This window comes from Eulemur rufifrons, chromosome 6, assembly GCF_041146395.1.
Source record: "Eulemur rufifrons isolate Redbay chromosome 6, OSU_ERuf_1, whole genome shotgun sequence".
Taxonomy (NCBI): Eukaryota; Metazoa; Chordata; class Mammalia; order Primates; family Lemuridae; genus Eulemur; species Eulemur rufifrons.
The window spans coordinates 36,406,244-36,429,476 of NC_090988.1; the positions used below are offsets into that span (position 1 = coordinate 36,406,244).

At 39.5% G+C, this 23,233-nt stretch overlaps 1 protein-coding gene across 1 annotated transcript; it reads left to right on the top strand.

Annotated features, from left to right (window-relative positions):
• Positions 1 to 801: 801 nt before the first annotated feature.
• Positions 802 to 11,270, top strand: CWC15 (CWC15 spliceosome associated protein homolog). Its single transcript, XM_069469050.1, has 7 exons — positions 802 to 861; positions 2,114 to 2,252; positions 2,886 to 2,998; positions 3,598 to 3,686; positions 5,084 to 5,191; positions 8,093 to 8,211; positions 11,126 to 11,270. Exons 2-7 carry the CDS (start codon positions 2,122 to 2,124, stop codon positions 11,253 to 11,255), a joined length of 690 nt encoding a protein of 229 aa, XP_069325151.1. The 5' UTR covers positions 802 to 861; positions 2,114 to 2,121; the 3' UTR covers positions 11,256 to 11,270.
• The last annotated feature ends 11,963 nt before the right edge of the window (positions 11,271 to 23,233 follow it).

Genomic DNA, 23,233 nt, shown 5'->3' on the forward strand with positions numbered 1-23,233 from the left:
TTTTTAGGGGAGGGAGGTGGGAGGAGAGACAATTGGTGGCTTTTTTTCTTTTTCCTTTTCGTGGTCTTATTAAAACTTCACCTAACGCTTGAGTAGCCATCTTAATAATTCTATCTCCTGCTCCTGGCAGTTGGGCCCACCGTTCTAAACGCTCAGCGTCGTCAACGCTAATACTGACATCTTCCCTCCCACTAGAACTTACGCTTTTTTAAAAATAAAACTTTAACAAACAATACGAATACAACCTATGCTTTGAAGTCTAATATTTTTGCAGGAATGGTACCTTTATAAAGATCGTGGTTGCCCTCGTACATATTTGTTCTTTCTTCATATCCAATTAAATGAAAATACTAGTTTTTCCGTAGCCCAACTCCCTAGGCTTGTTGGGTCTAGCACAGGAGAAAGGATGGAAGCAGGAGCCGTTGAATTTAAACAGTTTGGTGTAATCCTTTTCCACGCTCTCTCCCGCTAGCCGGGGACGTGGTGTCGGCTACCCGGGGCTTTCCGTCCACGCGGTACCAGAATGATGGAGTCTGGAAGGGGGTCGGGAAAGGAAAAGACGGAAGAGACATTAAGTAATTGGTTCTTGAAGGTATAAAATGATGTTTAGGGTCTACTCTAAGGCACTGATTTCAAATGCCCGCCCCCTGGGCCGTTTCAGCCCCGCCCCTTATTGTCGTCACGCCGACTTCCACTTTGGCCTCTGCGGATTGGTAGTTGCCACTAAGGCGAGGCTAAAACGCTTGGGTTTTGCTTCCGGGTCTTGGGCTGTAGCTCTGTGCGCAGGGGCTTCTGGGAGCTGAGAGTCTTAGCTTGCTTCTGTATGATCTTCCTAGGCTGCTGCATCGGACCTCGGCCAAAGTGAGCTTCAGGAGGATAGCAGACTCTTCCCTGTCTGGGTGGGACGAGAAAGGGCGGTTGGGGTCGGAATTGACAGCAGAGTACCGAGCGCGGGTGGAGGAGGCTCCGGAGCAGCGAGCCAGCGGCGGACCCCAGTGCCTGTCGGGCTCGTCCGCAGCTCTCAGGCCTGCGGCAGAAAGCGCACAGTGAAGGCAGCTCTACCTACGGCATTAAGCGAGCACCAGCTCCCACCTCCCTTGCCGCCCCATCGGGCACTGGTGAATAGTCATTGATACCCAGGTGATAGCCCAAAGACGGGCTCTTAGAAGGCTGGAATGATAATCCCAGAGCTGTGGGGGAGGCGGCGGCGCCCCCAGCTCTAGAAAACTCTGTTTCTCCCTCTGGGTACACGCCTTTGCCCTCAAAAACTTGCTTTTCCGATGCTAGCAGGGGTTAGTGGCCACATCTGCTAGGTAGTATTTTTAGGCTGCTCAAAGCGGAAAGTAGCATAAGGAATGAATCCCTGGTTTTTGATTGTCAGAATTCTTTGGGGTGAGGTATCTGTCTTTTGAGTATTCTTTAAATTATAATCTACAAAAGATTTAATTTATGATAGCTTTTGTAGGAGAAAATTGGATCAACAAATGATTGTTGAAGAATTTTGTCTGTGTAACACACTTTTCTCCAGGACACTCAGTAACTTTGTCAGTGATTTTTAAATAAGTGTGTGTGTGTATATATATATATATATATATGTATAATATATGTATTGCTTTTGTTTTTACTAACCTATTTGCTGTTGTGTGAGGTTTAGATAAAATGCAGACGTTAGGGAGTGTGATGGAGTAAGGTTGAGCTGAGAATTTTTAAAACTCAGTCATAGCACTACTGTATTTTACCAGGGATTTGACATGTAAAGTGTCATAATTCTCATGATAAGTCTATGAGGAATATCCCCACTCTACAGATGACAGAAACTTAAGCTAGTTGACTTGCCCAAGGCCACACAATCAGAAGGAGAACAAGAACAAAAACTCATATTTTCATGACAGAATTTTTTGTACTAAATAAGAGCTACTTGAGAAACCATATTCCTTGTACAGCCTAAGCCTCGTAATTAGTTTTCTTGAGAACTTTTGTTTGAGAAGAGTATTTAAGCAAGTTGTGGGGAATGACTTTAGGAACTTATTTCAAAAGGATGAATATTGATTAATACTTTATAAAATGAGAGTTTGTCATGTTGGAAATAACTTGTTACTATTTTTCTTCAAAGCATAAAAGATGACAACAGCAGCCAGGCCAACTTTTGAACCTGCGAGAGGTGGAAGAGGAAAAGGAGAAGGTGATTTGAGCCAACTTTCAAAGCAGTATTCAAGCAGAGACCTACCCTCTCATACAAAGATAAAATACAGGTAATAAGGCCAAATCTGTTAATGGCATGGGCATGATATAGTATCACAAGTTATTTATCTTGAGTTATGTCACTTAAGTTATCTATTTTTACTGGAATAAAATGCAATCGAGTGTTTAACACTAAAATTGTGCTCTATGATTTTAAAACCAGACATTCCTTCAGCGGAAATTCCTATTAACCAGGAACTTCCTTATATAGATGGAACAGTAACTAATATATTACCTCTGCCAGGCTCAGTGGCTCATGCCTGTAATCCTAGCACTTTGGGAGGCTGAGTCAAGGGGATCACTTGAGGCCAAGAGGTCAAGACTAATAATTACTATCTCAGAGAGACTATGGGCTATCAGCAGTAGCCAATATGACATTGAAAGAGTTACAGTCCTGAGTTTATACAATACCAAGAGACATTTTAATCTTCAGCCTTATTATGGGAAAATATGTGATTCAATTGGATTTCTTGAAATATTAGCAACATCACAAAAGTGCCTGTTAGTAACCTTCAGATTAGATTGTGGTCTTGTTTGCTTACATGCTTAAGAAACAAAGTTGCATTCCTGAATTGTCTTCCATTGCTACAGCAGTGTGGTTTTCTTTTAAGTAACATTTTTGCCCTGGTTTGTTTCTACTTTAGACAAACTACTCAGGATGCCCCTGAAGAGGTTCGTAACCGTGACTTCAGAAGAGAGTTGGAAGAGAGAGAGAGAGCTGCTGCTAGAGAGAAAAATAGAGATCGTCCAACCCGAGGTACCAACACTGTCCCAGACATTTACCTCATCAAATTATGTCATCAATAATTTTTCTTTCATATGGTAATTGGAAAAGGTTTATATTTTTGTTTCTTTGCTTTTAAAGATTGATGTGAGCTGTGATACTTTCTTAAATGATTAGAGAGGATAATGAGGTTCAGATTCCATCTTTGTATGCTTCTATATTAGAAGGAACAGAGTGATCTGGGGATATTTAGCAGTGATCATTTCAGTTAAGATCAAGGAGTTTTTGACTGTTTACAGCAGCTAAGTCCCATGGTTTCTCTCTGAGATTCTCCTATTTTTGTAACTGGCTATTGGAGGGCATCTAGAGGTATCAGTTATAATATTGTTGTTTCCAGCATATATAAACTATTTCCTGAATTTCTGAGGGAAGCTACAGTTCCTGTATTAAAATCAATACTTTTATTAATTCATTCAACAAATACTTACCAAAAGCTTATTTGCCAAGCACTATAGGTATGATCCCTGTTGTCATGATGCTTTTAATGTGGGCTCTTTGTGCCCACAGGTCCCTAAAACATAAGAAATGCAGTATTTGTTTCAGCAAGCTAAATGATGTTTGTTTTTCCCCAGAACATACAACCTCCTCTTCAGTGTCAAAAAAGCCTCGGTTAGACCAGATTCCTGCTGCCAACCTTGATGCAGATGACCCTCTAACAGACGTATGTTTTGTTCCTTCCTTTTATCTCTATCTAATAATCTATTTACCCTGTTTTTCTTAAATGCTTTTTTATGCTTTTGGCTTTAAGAAGTAACCTGGGCCAGGCGTGGTGGCTCACGCCTGTAATCCTAGCACTCTGGGAGGCCGAGGCGGGTGGATCGCTCGAGGTCAGGAGTTCGAGACCAGCCTGAGCAAGAGCGAGACCCCGTCTCTACTAAAAATAGAAATTATATGGACAACTAAAATATATATACACAAAAAATTAGCCGGGCATGGTGGCGCATGCCTGTAGTCCCAGCTACTCGGGAGGCTGAGGCAGTAGGATCGCTTAAGCCCAGGAGTTTGAGGTTGCTGTGAGCTAGGCTGACGCCACGGCACTCACTCTAGCCCGGGCAACAGAGTGAGACTCTGTCTCAAAAAAAAAAAAAAAAAGAAGTAACCTGTATTTATTTTTACTTACTGTTATTCAAATGTAGCCCTGGCCTCAATGCTAAACTTTTACGGTTGATTTTAAAACAGAAAGTATTATTTGTGGTAAGAACTTCAAGAACAAATTTGATCTCTAGAGAAGGAAATATGGACGCAATCTGTTAAAGGATATGCTTCCCTCCAAAATAATTCCCCTGTGTTAAACCGTGGGGATTGGGCTGCCATGCTACCTCCACAGAGCACTCTTCACACTGGGCTCCCTATAAACAGCAGCCTCTAGAGTTGTACCCAGGGGGCTTTCTATATTAAATATGATGCCTATGCAGACATGCAGTGCACTTAATAGTTCCTTCTGTGCTTAGGAAGGGAAGTAATCTAAGCAGAAGGTTTTTAAGGATTAGTATATCAACTAACATTAAAATTCAGTGGGACCCTACAGCCTATAATTAATTTGCAGTTTTCTACATACAGTACAGTGCAAAAAATCCGAGTGGCCTCCTATGGGTAGTATCTAATTTGTACATATATCAGCAATTAATTCTGGAGTTGACTCATGCAGTTACTGATAATAATTAAAACAGGAAACCCAATTTTAAGTGAGATTTAATGATTATTTATTTGAAGTTACTTTCTTCTGGGAATTTAGCATCCTTTTTTGCATTTTTGATTATCCTTGCTAGGTTAAAGTTGTTTTGAACTATATAAAACTATTTTGATTCTTAGGGTGATACATCATATATATGTTTTGGTATAAAGTGTTTCTTTTCTATTTTTAGAAATATTTTCATATGGAAATTCCCTTTTGGCCACATAAATTTGAAAGGCACTTTGTCAGGGGTTGACATTTTAGTGAATATTTATAAACTTTAATTATGTCCCAAAGATTTGGTAAGTGCAGTTTTTATGGAAAAAAATGAATAATCTATATTCTCTCCTCAATCTTCTGGACCATCACTGTTCTTTTTTTAGGAGGAAGATGAAGATTTTGAAGAGGAGAGTGACGATGATGATACTGCAGCTCTTCTTGCAGAACTGGAAAAAATTAAAAAAGAAAGAGCTGAAGAGCAGGCCAGAAAGGTAAAATCAAAGTGTTAAGTATTTACAACTCCCCATCTTCTAACACGTACTAAAGTATAAATATTTTTTAATTCAAGTAATATCTTATATTAGAAATTTTCCTCACCATGTTCTAAATATTATAGCACCCGTAGATTTATAAATCTAATTATTTTTATGACATCCTGGATATCCTAGTTATGTTGGAAATTCTTTCAAAATGGTTCAGATATGCTGAATAATACTTGCTAAATTGCTAGTCATTCACTTGTTTGTTCATTTGTTCAACAGACATTTAGATAGTGTCTATAGATTGTCAGAAGAATCGAAGATGATTAATATATAGCCATGGCCTACAAAGATTATCTATTTTTCTGCTGCCTAGGCACTTGTTGAGGCAATCTCTCAATAGATTTTATGTCACCTAGAGCAAGTTACCTAACTTCTCTGAACCCCCCCAGTCTCTCCATTTACACAATTAGAGAAAAGATATCTTTCTAAGTCAAAGATAGTTAAAACTTTGAATGAATTGCCTAGAGTACTGATAATAAGAGATGAAACTGAGAAGGCAAGCACAGATCAGAGTAGTAGAGGTTTTTAAATTAATGCTTAAAAAGTCTGAATTTTGTTCTTAAGGTTAAGGAGTTGGTTGATTTCAGCAGGAGACTGATACGATTGGATATGCATTTTAGAAAGATTACTCTGGCCAAAATATGGAGGATGGATTGGGAAAAAAACAGGAGGCTGTTCCAATAATCCTTGCATGCAATTAAGACCATCTTAACTTGTATAATGGGTGCTGGAATTGAGAGACTCAAACAGATGCTGTCAAGGGGATCAAATTGACCAGATCGTGACTGTGGCAACAAAAAGACCCCCAATTTCTCGGTAGATGTTGGTGCCATACACTAATACAGGGAATGCAGAAGAATGAGCATATTAAGCAGAGGGAAGATAGAGATGGTAAGTTCTGTTTTGAACACATTGAATTTGACACATTGTGAGACATTCAAGTAGAGATGTCTGCCCCTATTTTCAACCACACAGCACAGCTTTTTTGTGAACTTCTCTGTAAGACTGCTTTTGAGCCAAGAATTGTTCTGTTTAAAAAAAGGAGGGAAAAAGACTTGGAAGAGACACTGATATAGGTTAATGCTAGGAATCAGGGGAAGTGGAGTTCTTGTGAGTCAGAAGGGCCAGGGAAGAATTCAGAAAAGAGGAAGAATTTGAAATGGGCTTTGAAGACTGTTAGAATTCAGATTGAAAGAAAAAAGGTATTTTAAAATATAGTTCTCATCAAAGCTTGGCAAAGGAAACCATAATTTCAATAATAGTTTATAGTTTTTATATCTAATTTTTAAAAATCAGACTTATAAGAACACGTAATTATATTCCCAATCTCACTAGTACACCACCAGAGGGCAGTTGTTCCAAATTCTTTCAGCTTGCCTAATAGCTCTGGATATATAATGAGACCAGCAATTTAAATGCTTTCGGTTGACCTTTAAACATTTTAGACAGAAGGTTTTACAGAAGTTTTTTGAGTTTCACCTAATTTCTTTATACAAAAATGTGTTGATGTTTCTTCAGGCTGAATGACAGTTTTGTTTCTTTTGTCCCTGTTTTCCTTTCTATTGGTTGGTTTTTGAGGTTTCCCAAAATAAAGTTTTCAAACCAATTAGTCTATGTCAGGGATTGGCACACTTTCTGTAAAGAGGCAGATAGTAAATATTTTAGGCTGGCTGACCATACAGCCTCTGTTGCAACTGCTCAGCTCTGCTATTATAGCACAAAAGTAGCCATAGACAGTACATACGTGAATGTATGTGGCTATGTTTCAGTAAAATTTATTTATAAAAACAGGGTCATTCAGATTTGACCTAAAGGCCGTCTGACCACTAGCCTGTACTCATGAAGCACAGCGTGCCTGGTATTTGAATACTGAAAGAGTTGGTCCCATTTTTCACAGTACTATGTGGCAATCATCCAGTAACTCTAAAGGAAATAATATTCCAATCATAAAAAGGCCAAGACTTTTATATGTCCCACACATCATCATTATAAGTTTGGATAAATTATATACTTGAGCTCCTATTTTTCTACCATTTCAGAAAAATATCCTTTTACTTTAAGCATCAGTATAATTTGTTAAAAATAAGTATATAATGTTTAGAAAACTATCTGTTCTTAATCTGTGATAGATAGTTCCTGGTTTTATTTATTTAAGTCTGAGCAGTGACTTATAAGAGTTTTCTTGTTTATTTCCTTGCATATTGCATCTTCCTACCTCCCAGTTATTGGCCTTCTTAACAATGAAATTCATGTTCACATTTAAATATTAAAATGAAATATCAGTAACCTGTATGAAAACTTAGGGTATTAAAATAAAGGTTGATTTTAAAATGACTTTAATGCAGTCTCTTTTTCCTTGATCTATTGAGTCATCGATTTTTGTCGTCCCCAAAACACAGCAAAATGGGATTTATTTTTGAGTTAAGTTAGCATAACAGGTAGATGTAGACGTTATAGCTAAGGATTTTAAACATGTGATTTCCTTAATTCTAAGAATGAAACTCAGGTTGAGTTTGAAGATGTTGATGCTAAAATAAAAGTGAAGAAAGACAATGTGTTAATAGATGAAGGATAGAGGTATAAAAATAAAAAGTAAGAATAAATCACAAGAACAAAATAGATAAATATCAGGTAAATCAGTAGTAAAAATGAATGTTCACTGAGTATTATTAAGTGAGACTTTTCTGGTATGTCTTAAAAACTAAAAAAATAAAAATAAAAAAACCTTCCTTGATGTTTTTCTTCCCATAAAATCCTAACAATCTTTTTTCTTTTTTAATGAGCTAATATAAGAAAATAGATCCCAGAATTAATATCAGTAAATGTTGACTCTTCCTTTATCTTGGACAGGAACAAGAGCAAAAAGCTGAAGAAGAAAGGATTCGTATGGAGAACATTCTGAGTGGAAATCCCCTCCTTAATCTCACTGGCCCATCCCAGCCTCAGGCCAACTTCAAAGTTAAAAGAAGGTACTATACAGTAACGGGTGGGTGTGTGTGTATGCAGATTATGAGTTGGATGGCAAAGTGCATTATGTAAAGCTTCTAAAACCCCACCTGCCACTGATATTCTTCTTTATCAGATATTGGAATAATGAAAGAAGGGAAAGGAAAGAAAATAAACTTATTTTCAATAGATAGTTATAATAGTTAGCTGTGTACCACATAATGATCTAAGCACTAGGGACAGAGTAATGAACTGAGCCCTTGACCCTACAATGCTTAACATTTTAAGTGTGCATGTCAGGGGTCTCCGATACCACCCATCACATTCAGAGACTCACTAAAAGAACTTAGGGGAGTTGCATGTAGTTATCCTCATGGCTAAGGTAATAAAGATACACAACTAGATTATAAGGCGAAAAGATACAAGTGGAGACTAGAAGAATCCATGTACAGGCTTCCTTATGCTCTGTCCCTCCCATGAGTGGTCACACAGAGTTCATTGTCCCTCTGACCGCCCCCCCCCCCCCCCCCCCCCGGCAATGAAAATATGGCAACATGTATGCCACGTTTCTGCCCAGGAAAGCCCAGTAGAGCCTCAATGCCCAAAGTTTTTGGGAGATGGGAGGGAGTCGTGCAGGGAACTTCTGCCTAGATCATACCAAAATCTGGACTCCAAAAAGGAAAGCAGGTGTTCAGAATAAGCCACATTATTTATAAGCTCTAGGCATAGTGGCAGTGAGAAGATTTTCAAATGCCAGGCTTGCAAGCAGGCCCTTCTAAGGACAGTAGTCTTAGACCTGCTGTGTTAACTCCTTTCTGTACAGTGTGTGTGTTTGGAGGGGTAGAGGGCTTAAGAGAGAATATAAATAGTAAATACTGTATCTAATACTTCAGATGCTGATATATGTAGAAAAATAAAAGTTTATAGGAAGTGCTGAGTGGGAAGAATATTGGTGGTTATGTTATATAAAGTGGTCAAGGAACCCTGTAGGCTTAACTTTTAAACTCTGTCCATTATGTCTCACCACCTCCACTGCCACCGTCTCCCACCTGGAGTGATGCAGCACCACTAACTGCTCTCCTGCTGGCACACTCACCACCTGCTTCATCCCCACTCCTAGTCTTTTAAACTGTAAAGTCACAACAACAGCTTACTGTTCAAAACCTTCCAATGGTTTCTTAACTCATTCACAGTAAAAACCTAGTCCTTACAATGGCCTATAAAGCTATAAAAATCTACTCCTTCTATGCAGCAGCAATAGTACAGTCAAGGGAAGATTTGCTGACAAGGTGACATTTTATCAGAGGTCAGATTCCAAGGGGTTTAACCTGAGCAGTTGAAAGGATAGAGATGGGGAAGATGGTAAACTAAGGTTGCGGGTGGGAGAGGTGCCAAGTTTAAAACATGGTGAGTTTGGGGTGTTATATACAACCCTGAGGAAATATTCACTAGATAGCTTGATACAGTTCTGGAAGTAATCGAAGCTGGAGATAATAGATTTGCGAGTTGTCAGCTTATAGAAATTTTTTAAAGCTATAAGACAGGATGAGATCACCTAGGGAATGAATATATCCAGAGAGGAGAAGTCATAGGACTCAGTCTGGTATACTGTTTAGGGATTGGGTAGGTGATTAGTATCAATACCTGTTCTAATCATCTACCCAACCTCTAAACATTATACTAGGTGCTTAATAAATATTAAATGAATTTTGCATATGAAAATAACTAGGATGAGGAGGAGCAACCAGTGAGGAAGGAGAACAACCAAAAGACATTGGTGTCTTGGAAGCAATGCAAAGAAAGTGTTTGAAGAGGAGAGGAGTGATCATCTAGGTTAAATATTGACATCGAGGTAGAGCAGTTTTGTTGGGGAGGAACAGAAAACCTGTTGGGAGTGAGTTGAGAGTGGATACAGAAAAAAACTATACTGTTTTTTATACATATATATATATATATATATATGTAAACTATATAGCAATATAGTTCTTCTGCCTTTTTTGGATGCAGATGGAATTGGAGATAGAAACATGTCTTATATTACAGATATATCGACCTCAGTTTTTTATGTTTTTGTGTACTGCCTCAGTGATGACTTTACTAACGCTGTTTTCCAAAGATGCCCACGTTTTTTATTTCCCATGTGCAGTTTCTCTTGGCATGCATACATGTGCACATGCAAACACACATTATATGGGCTTGTATTTTATTTATGTTTGTGAGAGTATCCATATTGTGTATATGGGCTTGTCTTTTATATGCTAGATGATATTTTGAAATCATGCTTTGTTTTCTATAGCCCATGTATTTTATAGCTCACCCATGGGTGTTTTTTGAATCCTTATGCATTAAGAAATCCAAGCAGAAGAATCTAACCAGAGTTCTGCCCTGTGCTTATGAGCTTATCTTCTCTGTGGTTAATGTAGATATGGACCATATGTGAGCCTTAATTGTTATACCCCAATTGTTCCTTCTCCTTTTGTTGCCCTATAATGTGAATACTACAGTGGATGATTACTAAATGTTAACTGATAAAAAAATATATAAAATCCTCTAAACCTCACAATTAAACTACAGTAAATTGATCAGTTACTATCATCTAGAGATGTCTGTAGTAATATCAGAGTAGTCGTAGGTACTGCCTCTTTAGTATTTATGCAGTTAAAATCTATGTATTTCTGCTTTTTGACTGAAAAGTTTCTTTTAATGGAGAAGTAATAAGAATGTTTTGTTTGTTCTAAACAGGAATTGCCCTTCCTGCTATAATAAAGAAAGTTTATGTATTAACAATTACTTTATTCTGTGTGTATAATTGCTGCATCAAATGATGTACATGTTGAGCATCTTTTCTGTGTAATGACTAAGCTTTGCAATGTACATGGTATTCTTGTCCCCTGATACAAACATTATAAGATGTTCTATTTTCTTTTTTCCCTTTAGGTGGGATGATGATGTCGTCTTCAAGAACTGTGCAAAAGGTGTAGATGATCAGAAGAAAGACAAAAGATTTGTAAATGATACATTGCGATCTGAATTTCACAAAAAGTTCATGGAGAAATATATTAAATAGTACAGTTTTATGTGCTTAAAGACTGTAAAATATGAAGGATCATTTTTTTCTTTTCCTTTGTCTAAATTGTATATAGGTTTCTCTAATTTTAAGTTCCAAAATATCTTTTTATTTAGAGATACCTAAGTTGATAGTAGACTTTGGAATAGGTTTAATCTGGTTTCCATTCTCTGAATGTTTCTAGTCCTGTGTTTTCTTTTTAATATGGGAAAAGGAAATCTACTTGTAATAAATATTTTTGATCTAACTAACCAAATCTGTGTCCCCAGTTTTTTGTTGGAGCTTATGTAGCTTATAAAACATTGTGTAATTTTTGTATTGCATTTCTTTGTGCATTAACTTTCCTCCCTCATTTCTCTCACATTGATTTAAGGTCAATTAATTCACAATATTTCCTATGTGTTTTTTAAGAGTGTGATGAAAGATTAGAGGGATTCCATTTTGGACCGCATGTTGGTATGGAAGAGTGTCGTCAATCAGTAAGCGCCTCATGTGTGTGTCTGGAATAGCAGTGGGTGTCTCTCACTTCTCTAGGCGCTTTTTTCCCCGTTGGCTCAATAAAAGAGCTGTGTAAACAGTCTTAGGAAGTATGTGGCGCTCACTTGTGTTCTCTTGGGGACTCAACTGCCATATTTCTCTTGAAACAGAACACTGACATGCATTAGATGCAAAGCCTGGGAAAGTTTCAAATCAAACAATACATAAAACCTTTGGAAATAGGATTTTGTTTGTTATCTTGTGGGAAGTGGGAGGGAGAGACATGGCTGTGCTCTACTAAAAGCAGTACTCTTGGGAATTGAATTTTCCTAAACCTGCTGTGACTTAAGGGGACCACTTGATGGAAAATTTCTGACCAGAAATTGAGCCTTCTGCAGATAGAGACCCATACATAGGATTCCTCAGCCATGAATGACATTGAGCCTTGGAAAGGTTAAAGATAGAATTTTTTAAAGCAAAATTAACATGTTACTTATTACATGTTATTTATTTAAAATGTTTTAAAGACCTTATTAATTACTTCAGCATTTTCCACTGGAATCTCGGACACAGTTTATATGTAGTCTGAATCAGGAGTAGAGCTGGAAATGGAGCCCAAGTCTTGACTCCACATTTATATTGTGTTTTGCATTTTTTCAAACTGAACTATTTATAAAAATGTTTGGATACTTGAGTGTTGTATCTCCAACTTTGCAATTCATGAAGTGCCTTTACATTCATTATTTTCATAGCATCACTGTTAGGTAGGAAGAAGGTACTGAGTTATTCAAAGTTAAAGAACATAAAGCTCAGGCTCAATGACTTGATGAAAGTTAATACATGGTGGGTCATGTATGAGCACCTTAAAATTACATTAAGATGTGCTTACAGACGTGATCGGCATTACCAGATTTCCAAAACTGTACTTGAAATTGCTTTCTTTTTTAGCATCTCAAGAGCCTATGACTCATGCCCAGGAGTCTGATTTAGGTGCACCATTACTCTAAGATCTACCTATTTCAGATTCCCTATTTGAGCCTGAAATGTTCAGGAAGAATCAGAGTAAAGCTAATGTCATTGATTTCTTTGTCCTGTTCCCTATGGTTTTCCAAGTAAAACAAAAATCATATAACTTGAGTCACTGACCCAGAACACACATGAATGTGTTGTTAGCTTTCAGATTTACAGCACAGGTAACAGCATGCTTAGCTAAAATGCCTTACATCCTGCTTGCGAGATACCTTGTGTTGGAGCAGTCGAGAGATCTGTCTTAGCCCTTGAAGGGCCAATGTTGAGTGGAAAGAGCCAGGGCTTTGAAGCCAAATGGACCTGGATGTGAAGCCCAGCCCTGCCACTTCGGGCTTTATTAGAGCTAACATTCAATGACCACCAATTGCACTTGTACTGCATTAATCTAATTGACACCACTCCCTGTAAGGTAGGCATTATGTCCCCCATTTTACAGATAAGGAAATTGAAGTTTGTAAGAGAAGTTTAAAAACAAGCAAAGTCATAAACTGTTAAGGGAGGAGGACCAACACTGAAACCTAGAACTCTATTCTAAACCATCCTCCTTACTGCTATGTTTGCCTCTTTGTGTTAATTAGCCCTCCTGTTTTCTTTCCTATGAAATAATAAGACAATCTTAAGGGAGTTTTGGGGGGATTACATAATAATTTAAAGTTTAGGTATCTGGCAGGCACGTGCAAGGACTTCATACATGTTCACTTCCTACCTGCTTCTACCAGCATATAACAGGGGCTGGCTAAAAGTTTAAAAGCCATTATTTTGTTTTACATAAAGGTTTAGTTCTGAATTAAGAGGTTCCCTGGCCCCAGAAAGCTTGGGTTGGGCCATAGGTATGGCCTGGACAGGCATTGCTTAGTTGCTAGGATTAGAAACTCCATCACAGAAACTCAAGTAAAATAGAGGTTATCTTAAGAATGTTTAAAAGCCACTTCCTCTGTCCAACTCTTTCTCAGCTCCCTCTGTCCATCTGCCCTACTTCCTCTGCAAGACTCAGTTCCCATACTGCAAAACTGGAAGCCACTCATTCATGTTCCTGGCTTCCCTGGAAGAGGGTCTTCACTGGCCTTATAGCTCCACTGGCCAATAGAGCCTTTGTATCCCGAGATAAACTGGTCCAGCAAGCAGTGGCCAGGAACCTGGTTACCTAGAACAAACGTGGACAAGGACAGGGAGACGCTGACAGTGCAGACATGGTTTGAGATACTCAGCTATACACATGGTAGGCAAAACCTGAAAACCGAAGATAACACAGCTGTAACTCGGGACTCCTCAAGGGTAGTGCTTGCATCTCCCCCGCAGGATCTAGCATCACGCTGGTCACATAGCAAGGCCTTTCTAAATACCAGGTGGTTTCCATTAGATGTTTGCTATTTTGGAGGAAGCATTATAGAGTAAAAAGAGCACAGGAGCCCAAGAAAGCTAGATTGAATTTTAGTTCTACCACTTATTAGCTTTTATGGCCTTAACAAATTATTTAAATCTCTAAGCCTCAGTTTCCTCCTTTGTACAGTGACAATAGCAACACTCGCCCACAAAGCTGAAGATTAGAGGTGATGTAAGTACAGGCCTATCATAGAACTGTTGGAGGCTCGTAGAGGGTGGTGGTAATGATTCCCTTGTCCTCCTGCCCCAAATTTCCAATCAGCTAAGAAATAGATGAAAAGTGTTAACGGAGGATCTAAGCCAGCTTCCTGGCTCCAGGGCGATCACTCAGGCCCCACACTCAGGACTTCACCTCGAGGTATAATGCTCAGCCATTGCTGTCTTGAAATTGTTTATGCTTTTATCTTTGAATGTGTGTTTTGTAAATAACATCTTATGGGACATAAATGGAGCAGGTGCTCCTGTTTCAAGCCTTGGCTCACATGGCATCCTGCCCCTCTGGCCTCCCCAAGCCGGGCCATGTCACAGGGTCCAGGAATGGCAGGCACCCAGCCAGGCACAGGTGGAAAAGCTGCAACCTAGAAAGCAGAGGCCTGGGGAGTCCTGCCAGGAGCAGGCCCTGCTGGGTCCGTTTCCTGCTGGATACAGGAAGCACTGGCCCCAGGGAGCAGGGCGGGGCTTGTCCTGTCTTTAGAGCACGTCTTAGAAATAGAACTAATTGAATTGAACCACTCCTGGGGGGAGAGGGAGGAGCAAGTGAAAGGGAGAGGAAAGGGCTGGAGCTTCGGAGGATGGGAATCTCCTCCTCAAGGTCAGAGCAGGGAAAAAACGGATATGCCTCCGAGTCGTCTTTCAGTAAATGTCAGATATCATTTTATTTGTGTTATTGCTCTTGTTATTTGTGCTGTTGTTGTTTAGATGTGTCCCTTTCCTAAAGCACACTCCCACAGAACCTCCCCCTCCCCCACATACATGTGCTCCTGCAATCTTTTTATAAGGAAGCTGTTTTAGGAGTTTTCCATTTTCATTGTTTAAAATGTCCTGTTCTCACCAGGCCTAACTCTCAGAGGTATTTTAGGAGGTGAGAAAAGGAGGAGGAAGAAATCATTGTATTCACCCTCCTGGCATCTCCCAGCTCTCCTCTCCGGGGTGCTCTTTCCATTTTACCATAATCTCAAACAGCCTCCTCATCAAAAAAGAGGCAGAGAAATGGTTCCTAAAGGTCCTAGACTAATGGGAAGCAGCTTCCTGGGAGCTTAGCCATCTCTGCACGTGCTGGAGCCTGAGGAAGGGGGAGAAGGGGTGGGGGCTTAAACAGTGTTCTGACTTTTTCAGAGAAGAGGGCTCTAATGTCATCTTGAGATTTCCTCGACCTGCATACCTCCTTGAAGGCCTAACTCTTGGTCTCAGAGGCCTGCTTCCAGAGGATGTGTTCAATAAGAACTGGGGGTTGAGTCACTCTCTGAAGAGTTTTCAGAGAAGCCACAGGGAGGAAAAAGCTGCTAGTGAGGAGAAAAGCTGGGATAACAGAAGTGGCAAAGCTTGCAGAGCACGCGAGCACCGTTTCTGTGGCAACAGGTCCCACAGACACCAGGGTTCCTGTCCAGGTGGCCTCCTGCCTCCCACCAGGACTCCCCCACCCACCCACCGTCCCCCTTGACCTTGTTAAACCCTTCAACAAACAACTGCCGCTTAGGGAATGTACAGGAAAGACATCCCATTCATGATAGCTACAGGAAATGTAAAATGCATAGTCATAAACTTAACAAGAAACATGCTGGACCTCTTTGAAGAAAACTCTACCACCCATTTAAAAAGATTTTAATAAATGTGAAGAAATACCTGTTTCAGGGTAGGAGGACCCCATGGTGTAAAGATACCAGTTCTCCACCAAAAGACATTGGAAAATTCCAGTGGTCTGGGGCATTTTTTAACCCATATAATAAATGTTTTAACCAAATTATTTTAAAATTTTCCACTAAAATAAATTTGTAAGAACGTCTAGAAAAAAAAAAATCTCACAAGCAAGAATAATGAGAGGGGTTTTCCTTACCAATTTTAAAATGGATTATAAACATACAAAAATTAGTGTGGCTCTGGTCCCAGAATAGAGAGATGGGGGAAAATGGAACATAATAAAAAGCCCATAAACAAACACAAGTACAAAATAATTTCATATATAAGAAAATTTTTTTAAAGAGAAAAAGAAAAAAGAAAATCAATGGGGAAAAGAATGAACTGTTCAGTAAATGGTGTCAGGAAAATTTACTACCGTTTGGCAGAAAATAGAGAGCTACTGTCCAGCACAAGGCCAAAGCAAGGCTGATAGATTCAACCAGTAAAGAAACAACAAGCTCTTTTTAGATTGAGATGGTTCGGTACTTACCTACGTCAGTGAAGGAAGTAGCCAGAGGAGCTAGCTCCCCCGGATCCCGGTGTAGGACAACACTGAAATAAAAGGGACCAGGTGACAGAGACACTACTGATTGGACACCCTGGCGCAGAGAAGCCAAGGTCGTGCCACAACTAAGTTTCAAAGTTTCCAGCTGTACCATAAGGACAGGGAATCAGGAAGCCTCCTACCACTCCAGAACCAGGAAGTGATGAGAGACAGATAAGAAATGCCCTTGCAGGAACTCCTCCCCCACCCCCATGTTCTCAAGTTCCAGGAGGGTCCCAGGTGTGCGCTGAGATTCGGGCCAGCTGCAGTTCCAGCCTTGCCTGCATGGCCTACGGAGATGACTGTGAGGTATGAGGTCACTGGCGCCAGCATGGGGCTGTCTCCCTACAGATACCTTACGAGTTCTCCAAAATAAGTTGTATGTGGTTTAAAGAATTGGAAGGAAAAAATATATACTAGGCAAATATGTGTTTAATTTTGAGCTGGGATGGCCCTTCTAAGCATGATATCAAAAGCAGAAATTATAAAAGAAAAACAAAACAGGTAAATTGATTACATTAAAAGATTTTATAGAATTAAAAGAATTGAAAACACTAGTATTATGATTCAATTTCCTTTCTTAGACAGCTTTTTTTCTTATAATGTCATGACTTTTCAAGAAAAAGTTAAATTGCTTGATATGTACCATAGCATAAGGTCTGCAGCTGTGGTTGCCCACCATTTCAAGATATGAATCCAGCATAAGGACCATTGTGAAAAAAAAGAAAAGGAAATCCATGAAGCCATCACTGCAGCTATGCTAACAGGCACAAAAACCTTGAATTTTTTGCGAAATACCTTTTCATCTTGTATTGAAAATTCAGCTTTTAGGTGGATGTAGGGCTGCTGTAAGAAAGGCATACCCATAGACTCTAAAAAGCAAAGTCATTAAAGCAAAAGAAAGGTGAAGGATCTAAAGCTGGAGAATTTAATACCTGCAAAGGATGGTTTGATAATTTTAGAAAGAGGTTTGGCTTTAAAAATGTCAAGATAACATGAGAAGCAGATTCTGCTGACCAAGAGGCAGCAGATGACCAAGAGGCAGCAGATGAGTTCCCAGATTCTATTAAGAAAATCATTGAGGAGAAAGGATGTCTGTCTGAACAGGTTTGTTTGTTTGTTTTTGTTTTTGTTTTTGTTTTTTTGAGACAAAGTCTCACTCCTGTCACCCACGCCGGGTGCAGTGGCTTCATCATAGCTCACTGCAACCTTGAACTCCTGGGCTCAAGTGATCCTCTTGCCTTAGCCTCCCAAGTACTGAACAGGTTTTTAATGCAGATAAAAGTGCCCTATTCTTGGAAAAAATGCCACAAAGCGTACTTATTAGTAGGAAAGAGAAGCAAGCAGTAGGATTGAAGGCGAGAAGGGATAGGCTAACTCTACTGTTTTTTGCAAATGCGGTCAGCTTTATGATCAGGACAGCCCTTATCTACAAAGCTGCTAAGCCCCAATCCTTGAAGGGAAAAGATAAACCCCAGCTGCCAGCCTTTTGGTTGTACAACAAGAAGGCGTGGACAAGAACCCTTCCTCTGGATTGGTTCCATTGATGATTTGTCCCCAAAGTCAGGACGTAACCTGCCAATAAGGGACTTTTAAAGTTCTTTTGATATTAGACAATGCCCCTGGGTATCCAGAACCCTAGGAGTTTAACACTGAAGGTGTCCAAGTGGTCTACTTGCCCCCAAACATAATGTCTCTAATGCAGCCTCTAGATCAGGGGGTCATAAGGACCTTTAAGGCTCACTGCACACAGTACTCTATGGAAAGGATTGTCAACGCCTTGGAAGAGAACTCTGATAGAAAGTCTGGAAGGTTACGCCATTGAAGATGCCATTATTATAGAAAAAAGCCATGAAAGCCACCAGGCCCAAAACAATAAATTTCTGCTAGAGAAAACTATGTCCAGATGTTGTGCATGAATTCACAGGATTTATGACAGAGCTAATCAAGGGAATCACAAAAGAGATTGTGGATATGGCAAAAAAAAAAAAAAAAAAAAAAAAGTTGAGGGGGTGAAGAGTTTCAAGATATGGATCTTGGGGAAATTCAAGAGCTAATAGGCACACCACACCAGAGGACTTATCAGAAGATGACTTGATGGAGAAGAGTGCTCCTGACCCCCTGGAAGATGGTGAGAAAGGAGATGGAGAAGAAGCAGTTCCAGAAAACAAACTGACATGAGACAATTTGGCAGAAGGGTTCCAATCATTCAAGACTGCTTTTGACTTCTTTTATGATGTGGCGTCTTCGATGATATGGGCACTGAAACTAAAGCAAACAATGGAAGAAAGATTGGTACCATATAGAAACATTTTTAAAGAAACATAAAAGCAAAAAAGTCACACAAATTACGATATATTCCATAAGGTTATGTTGAGTGTGCCTGCCTCCCCTTTCGCCCCCTCCACCTCCTCTGCCTCTGCCACCCCTGAGGCAGGAAGACCAACCCCTCCTCTTTCTCCTCTTCTTCAGCCTACTCAACATGACGATTCTGAGGATGAAGACCTTTATGATAATCCACTTCTACTTAATGAATAGTAAATGTATTTTCTGTTCCTTATGATTTTGTTAACATTTTCTGTTCTCTAGCTTACTTTATTGTAAGAATATAGTATATAATAGACATAACATACAAAATATATGTTAATCAACTGTGTATGTTATCAGTACGGCTTTCAGTCAACAGTAGGCTATTAATAGTTAAGTTTGGGGGAGTTAAAGTTATACGAGAATTTTTGACTACATGGGGGTCCATGCTCTCAACCTCCATGTTGTTCAAGGGTCAACTATAAATCAGAATCTTTGGGGATAAAACCCAGGCATCAATATTTTTTAAAGCTCTCTAGTTGACACCAATCTTTATCCTAGTTTGAGAGCCACTGCATTATTCTGTCTCTGTTTTAGACCATCAACATCTTTTTCTTCAATATTGTATGCATATGTGTACGCATATACTGTACATATGTAAAATAAATATCTACTTAAACACTATTCCTGCCCTACATATAGTAAATAATTCTTGGCCACAGACTCAAGTCAGGCATGAAAAAATATATTTATTTTTGTTTTACTATTGATGAGGAAAACCCCCATCTATTACTTAGCACAGCAGCCACCTGAGACCCCCACCCCTCACGGAAGACCCACATTAGCCTATTACTGACCTAACACCTGGCACATTGGCATATCACTAACCTAACATCTAGCACATCAGCATAACACTAAACCTAATTACCTGGTGCAAGACACTAACCTAATCCATTACCTGGAGGGCATTAGTCTCCTGAGACCCCTCCCCTTGGATCACCCCAACTTAATAAAAGTGGGAAAAATTGGGTAGACGGGGCTCAGAATTTGGTGGCGAGACCCCTCTGAGCCCGCTGGCGTATAAACCTTGATTCTCCGACTCTCCGTGTGCCGCTCGGTTTGTCCTCGGGACCACCCGCTGTAACACTTGCCGTAACACTGTAATTCAATTTTATTTCTATCTTCAGTCCCTATTCTCAAAGACGGAAGAAACACAATCTTAGTCAATTCCATTTTATTTCAGTTCTGGGCTTAGACATGCAATATTTTTCAAATCTCTCTTATGTTACTTATTAAAAAGAGGAGATAAATGTGCTTGGTCATTATTTTTAAACCAAGACGTGTCTTGAATAAATTATTCATTTTAAAGCACTCATTTTGAGGCAAGGTCATCAACATTTTGTTTTTCCTTTTGGCTTTTCTAACAGAGCCCAGAAATGGGATGTGATTGATTCAGATGTAAACATATATATTCTGTCTTTTATAAAAGCTTATTTGTGCCTTTGTCTTACAGTAGACTATATTTTCCCCTTTGCAAGGAGAGTTGGATGTTATGCATAGGTAGTGCCCAGCACTGGATCTTACATATAAGTCATTTTTAAAAATTGAATTCTGTGTGTTTTGGTCTAGATATCAGGGCAGGTATTCACAGCCTAGTCTGGGCTCAAAGTAGACATAACAAAATGCTTTCACAGTCAGGCACACACACCCATGTGCACATATACACTGTTCTCTCTCTCCTCTCTCACAGACACACACCTACATGTGCACACACAGACCTGCACAATCTTTCTTCCCAATCTATCCCAAATTGCTGCAGTGCATGGAGATCTTACCACCCAACCTGCTTCTCCTTGATCCAGGAGGTGGCATGACGTCCTGGCTACGCTAATTACTCTCTAAGAAAGGGCCCCCCAGATCTCAGGGCAGATGACGAAGTTATACTTGGCAAAGTGAGGAACCAAACTCAACTCTCCTCCTTTCCCTCCAGCGATTCATGTGGCGTTGGTATTTGTAACATATTTTTAGAACAGCAGGATAAAGTGTCCTATCATGTGAGGAAAATGTATAGGTCCTGAATGTATTTCTAACCCACACTGAGGCATTCTTCAAGCTGATTTACTGGTTGAACTCCAGGCAGAGCTTGCCCAGAGTGACATTAACTGTACCCTGTGTGGAAAGTCTAGATTCTCAGAGAAACCCAAAGGTCCTGGGAGATCTATATTTCTCACCTTGGGAGAATGTGCTCATATCAGGGAAAAAATTTATTGCTGCTGCATTCTCTCACTCATACTGTATCTAAGGGACCTCAGTGACTTGTTCCAAAAAGTTTAGTTTTTGAATTGAGTGATTCTGTGGCTACACAGATTGACCTTTCATATCTGCAAATGTATTTTTAAAATAATGTTATAGTCCATTTAAAAGCATTTTTAAAGTTATGTCCTGGTAAAGTTATGTCCTGGTAAATCTGGATAGACTAGATGGTAGGACCTCTCTCTTTCTGTCCTTTACCCTTGGGACAAAGAAATTTAGGCTTTGTCTTACTCTTTCTCCAGGACAGCAACCATCTGTGTGTGGATCTCTTCCTGCCTGGTGGCCCACCATGAACCCCAAATCAGACAACTTCCAGCAGATAACATGTACTTCCCTGCTCACCTTCCCCTCATTTCCCAAACTGTACATACTTGTCCTTAATGAGAATTTTTTTAATTTAATATATTTTATTGATATATTGTTTATTCTTCTTCTTTAATAATCATTGTGTAAAAGTCCCACCATGTCAGTTGATATGTACTGTTCACCACTGACCATATTTACATTGTTTTTGCCTCACTTTGCCTCTGTTTTTGATATATATATTTAATTTTACATAAAATAAATGTAATTATATCTCATATATTTTGTGTGCTTTTTAAGTAAAAAAAAAAAAACCCAATACTATGGTCTGAATGTTTGTATCCCCCCAAAATTCATATGTTGAAACCTAATCCCCAGTGTGAGGGTATCTGGAGGTGTGACCTTTGGGAGGGGATTAGGTGGTTATAAAAGAATGGGACTAATGCCCTTATAAAGGAGGCCCCAGAGAGCTCCCTGGCCCTTCTACCATGCGAGACCCAGCACAAAGACGGCCTTCTATGAAGAGGGCCCTCGCCAGACACAAATCTGCTGGCGCCTCAATCATGGACTTCTCAGCCTCCCCAACTGTGAAAAATAAATGCTTATTGTTTATAAGCCACCCAGTCTATGGTATTTTCTTGTAGCAGCCTGTAGCAGCCCACCCACTAAGACACCCAATGTTTTTCTCTTTTTTTTTTTTGGTTTTTGGTTTTTGGTTTTTTTGCTTCTTGACTCTTCCTCTTCTATTTTCCTATTCCTCCCACATTAGCACCTACCCACTAACGCAATTAGGTTGCGTTAACAACCTAATTAATGTATGTGCTTTGTTTTTCTCCATGCTGATATAATCACACACACACACACAATTTGTTTTACATATATGGGATGATATGACGTGATTCTCTGCCATGTTACTCTTATTCAACAGAATTTTATAGAAACATTTCCAAGATAACTAGTATAGTTCTAATTCATTGCTCTCAATGCCTATGTGCAAGACCCTGTGGTGTTAGGAACTATCTAGTATTTCAAAATTACCTCTTGTAAGAGCCAGTTTTTAAATATTCAAGAATTTTGTAAGCTAGATATTAAAACATAAGTAGCTTGAAATCATCCACAGTGGGAGAATTTACACCATGGAAACTGGAAAACACTACGAGTCAGGACCTTCATTTTTTACATAGAGCCAGCACACGACTGGTGCAAGTTTACAATAATTTATTCAAGCAATCACCTGTTGATTGAGTGTTCATTTTATTTCTTTTTTCTATTTCTTTTCTGTTCCCCGCCCCCCACTATGAACAATGTGGTAATAAACTCAAAGAGGATTTGAGCAGTGCTCTCCTGAAGAGGTTTGGACAGTCACCAGCATGTTATGCTTAGTCCAGGCTGGGCAGGAGAACAGGGGAATGCTGGGCAGTTTCTGCTGCCTTGGTCTTGGACAATGCTCTCTGTGGACACTTGGTGTTGACCTTCCATTTCTTCCTTTCATTTCATAATTTCTTCCATTTGAGCCCTTCCTGCCTGTTGCCCTTAGCTGCCTCCCCCACCCTTAATATTCTCAGCAAGATCCATGTAGAATAGCAAAGTCACAGTGCCCTGGGTTTTGAAAATTCTGCAACATGGGGTTGTGGGTGGTGTGGAGGTTGGGTGAAAATGGGAAGAAGTTTGCTCCACTTGGTTTAAGCTCTTTCAGAAAGCAATGGTATGAGCTTTATGCCTCTGA

Bases quoted from the DNA above. Each gene is read 5' to 3' on its own strand.
- CWC15 (XM_069469050.1), top strand. From the start codon at position 2,122: ATGACAACAGCAGCCAGGCCAACTTTTGAACCTGCGAGAGGTGGAAGA. The intron at 2,999-3,597 runs GTACCAACACTG...GTTTTTCCCCAG, and splicing joins TAGAGATCGTCCAACCCGAG to AACATACAACCTCCTCTTCA. The intron at 5,192-8,092 runs GTAAAATCAAAG...TATCTTGGACAG, and splicing joins CTGAAGAGCAGGCCAGAAAG to GAACAAGAGCAAAAAGCTGA.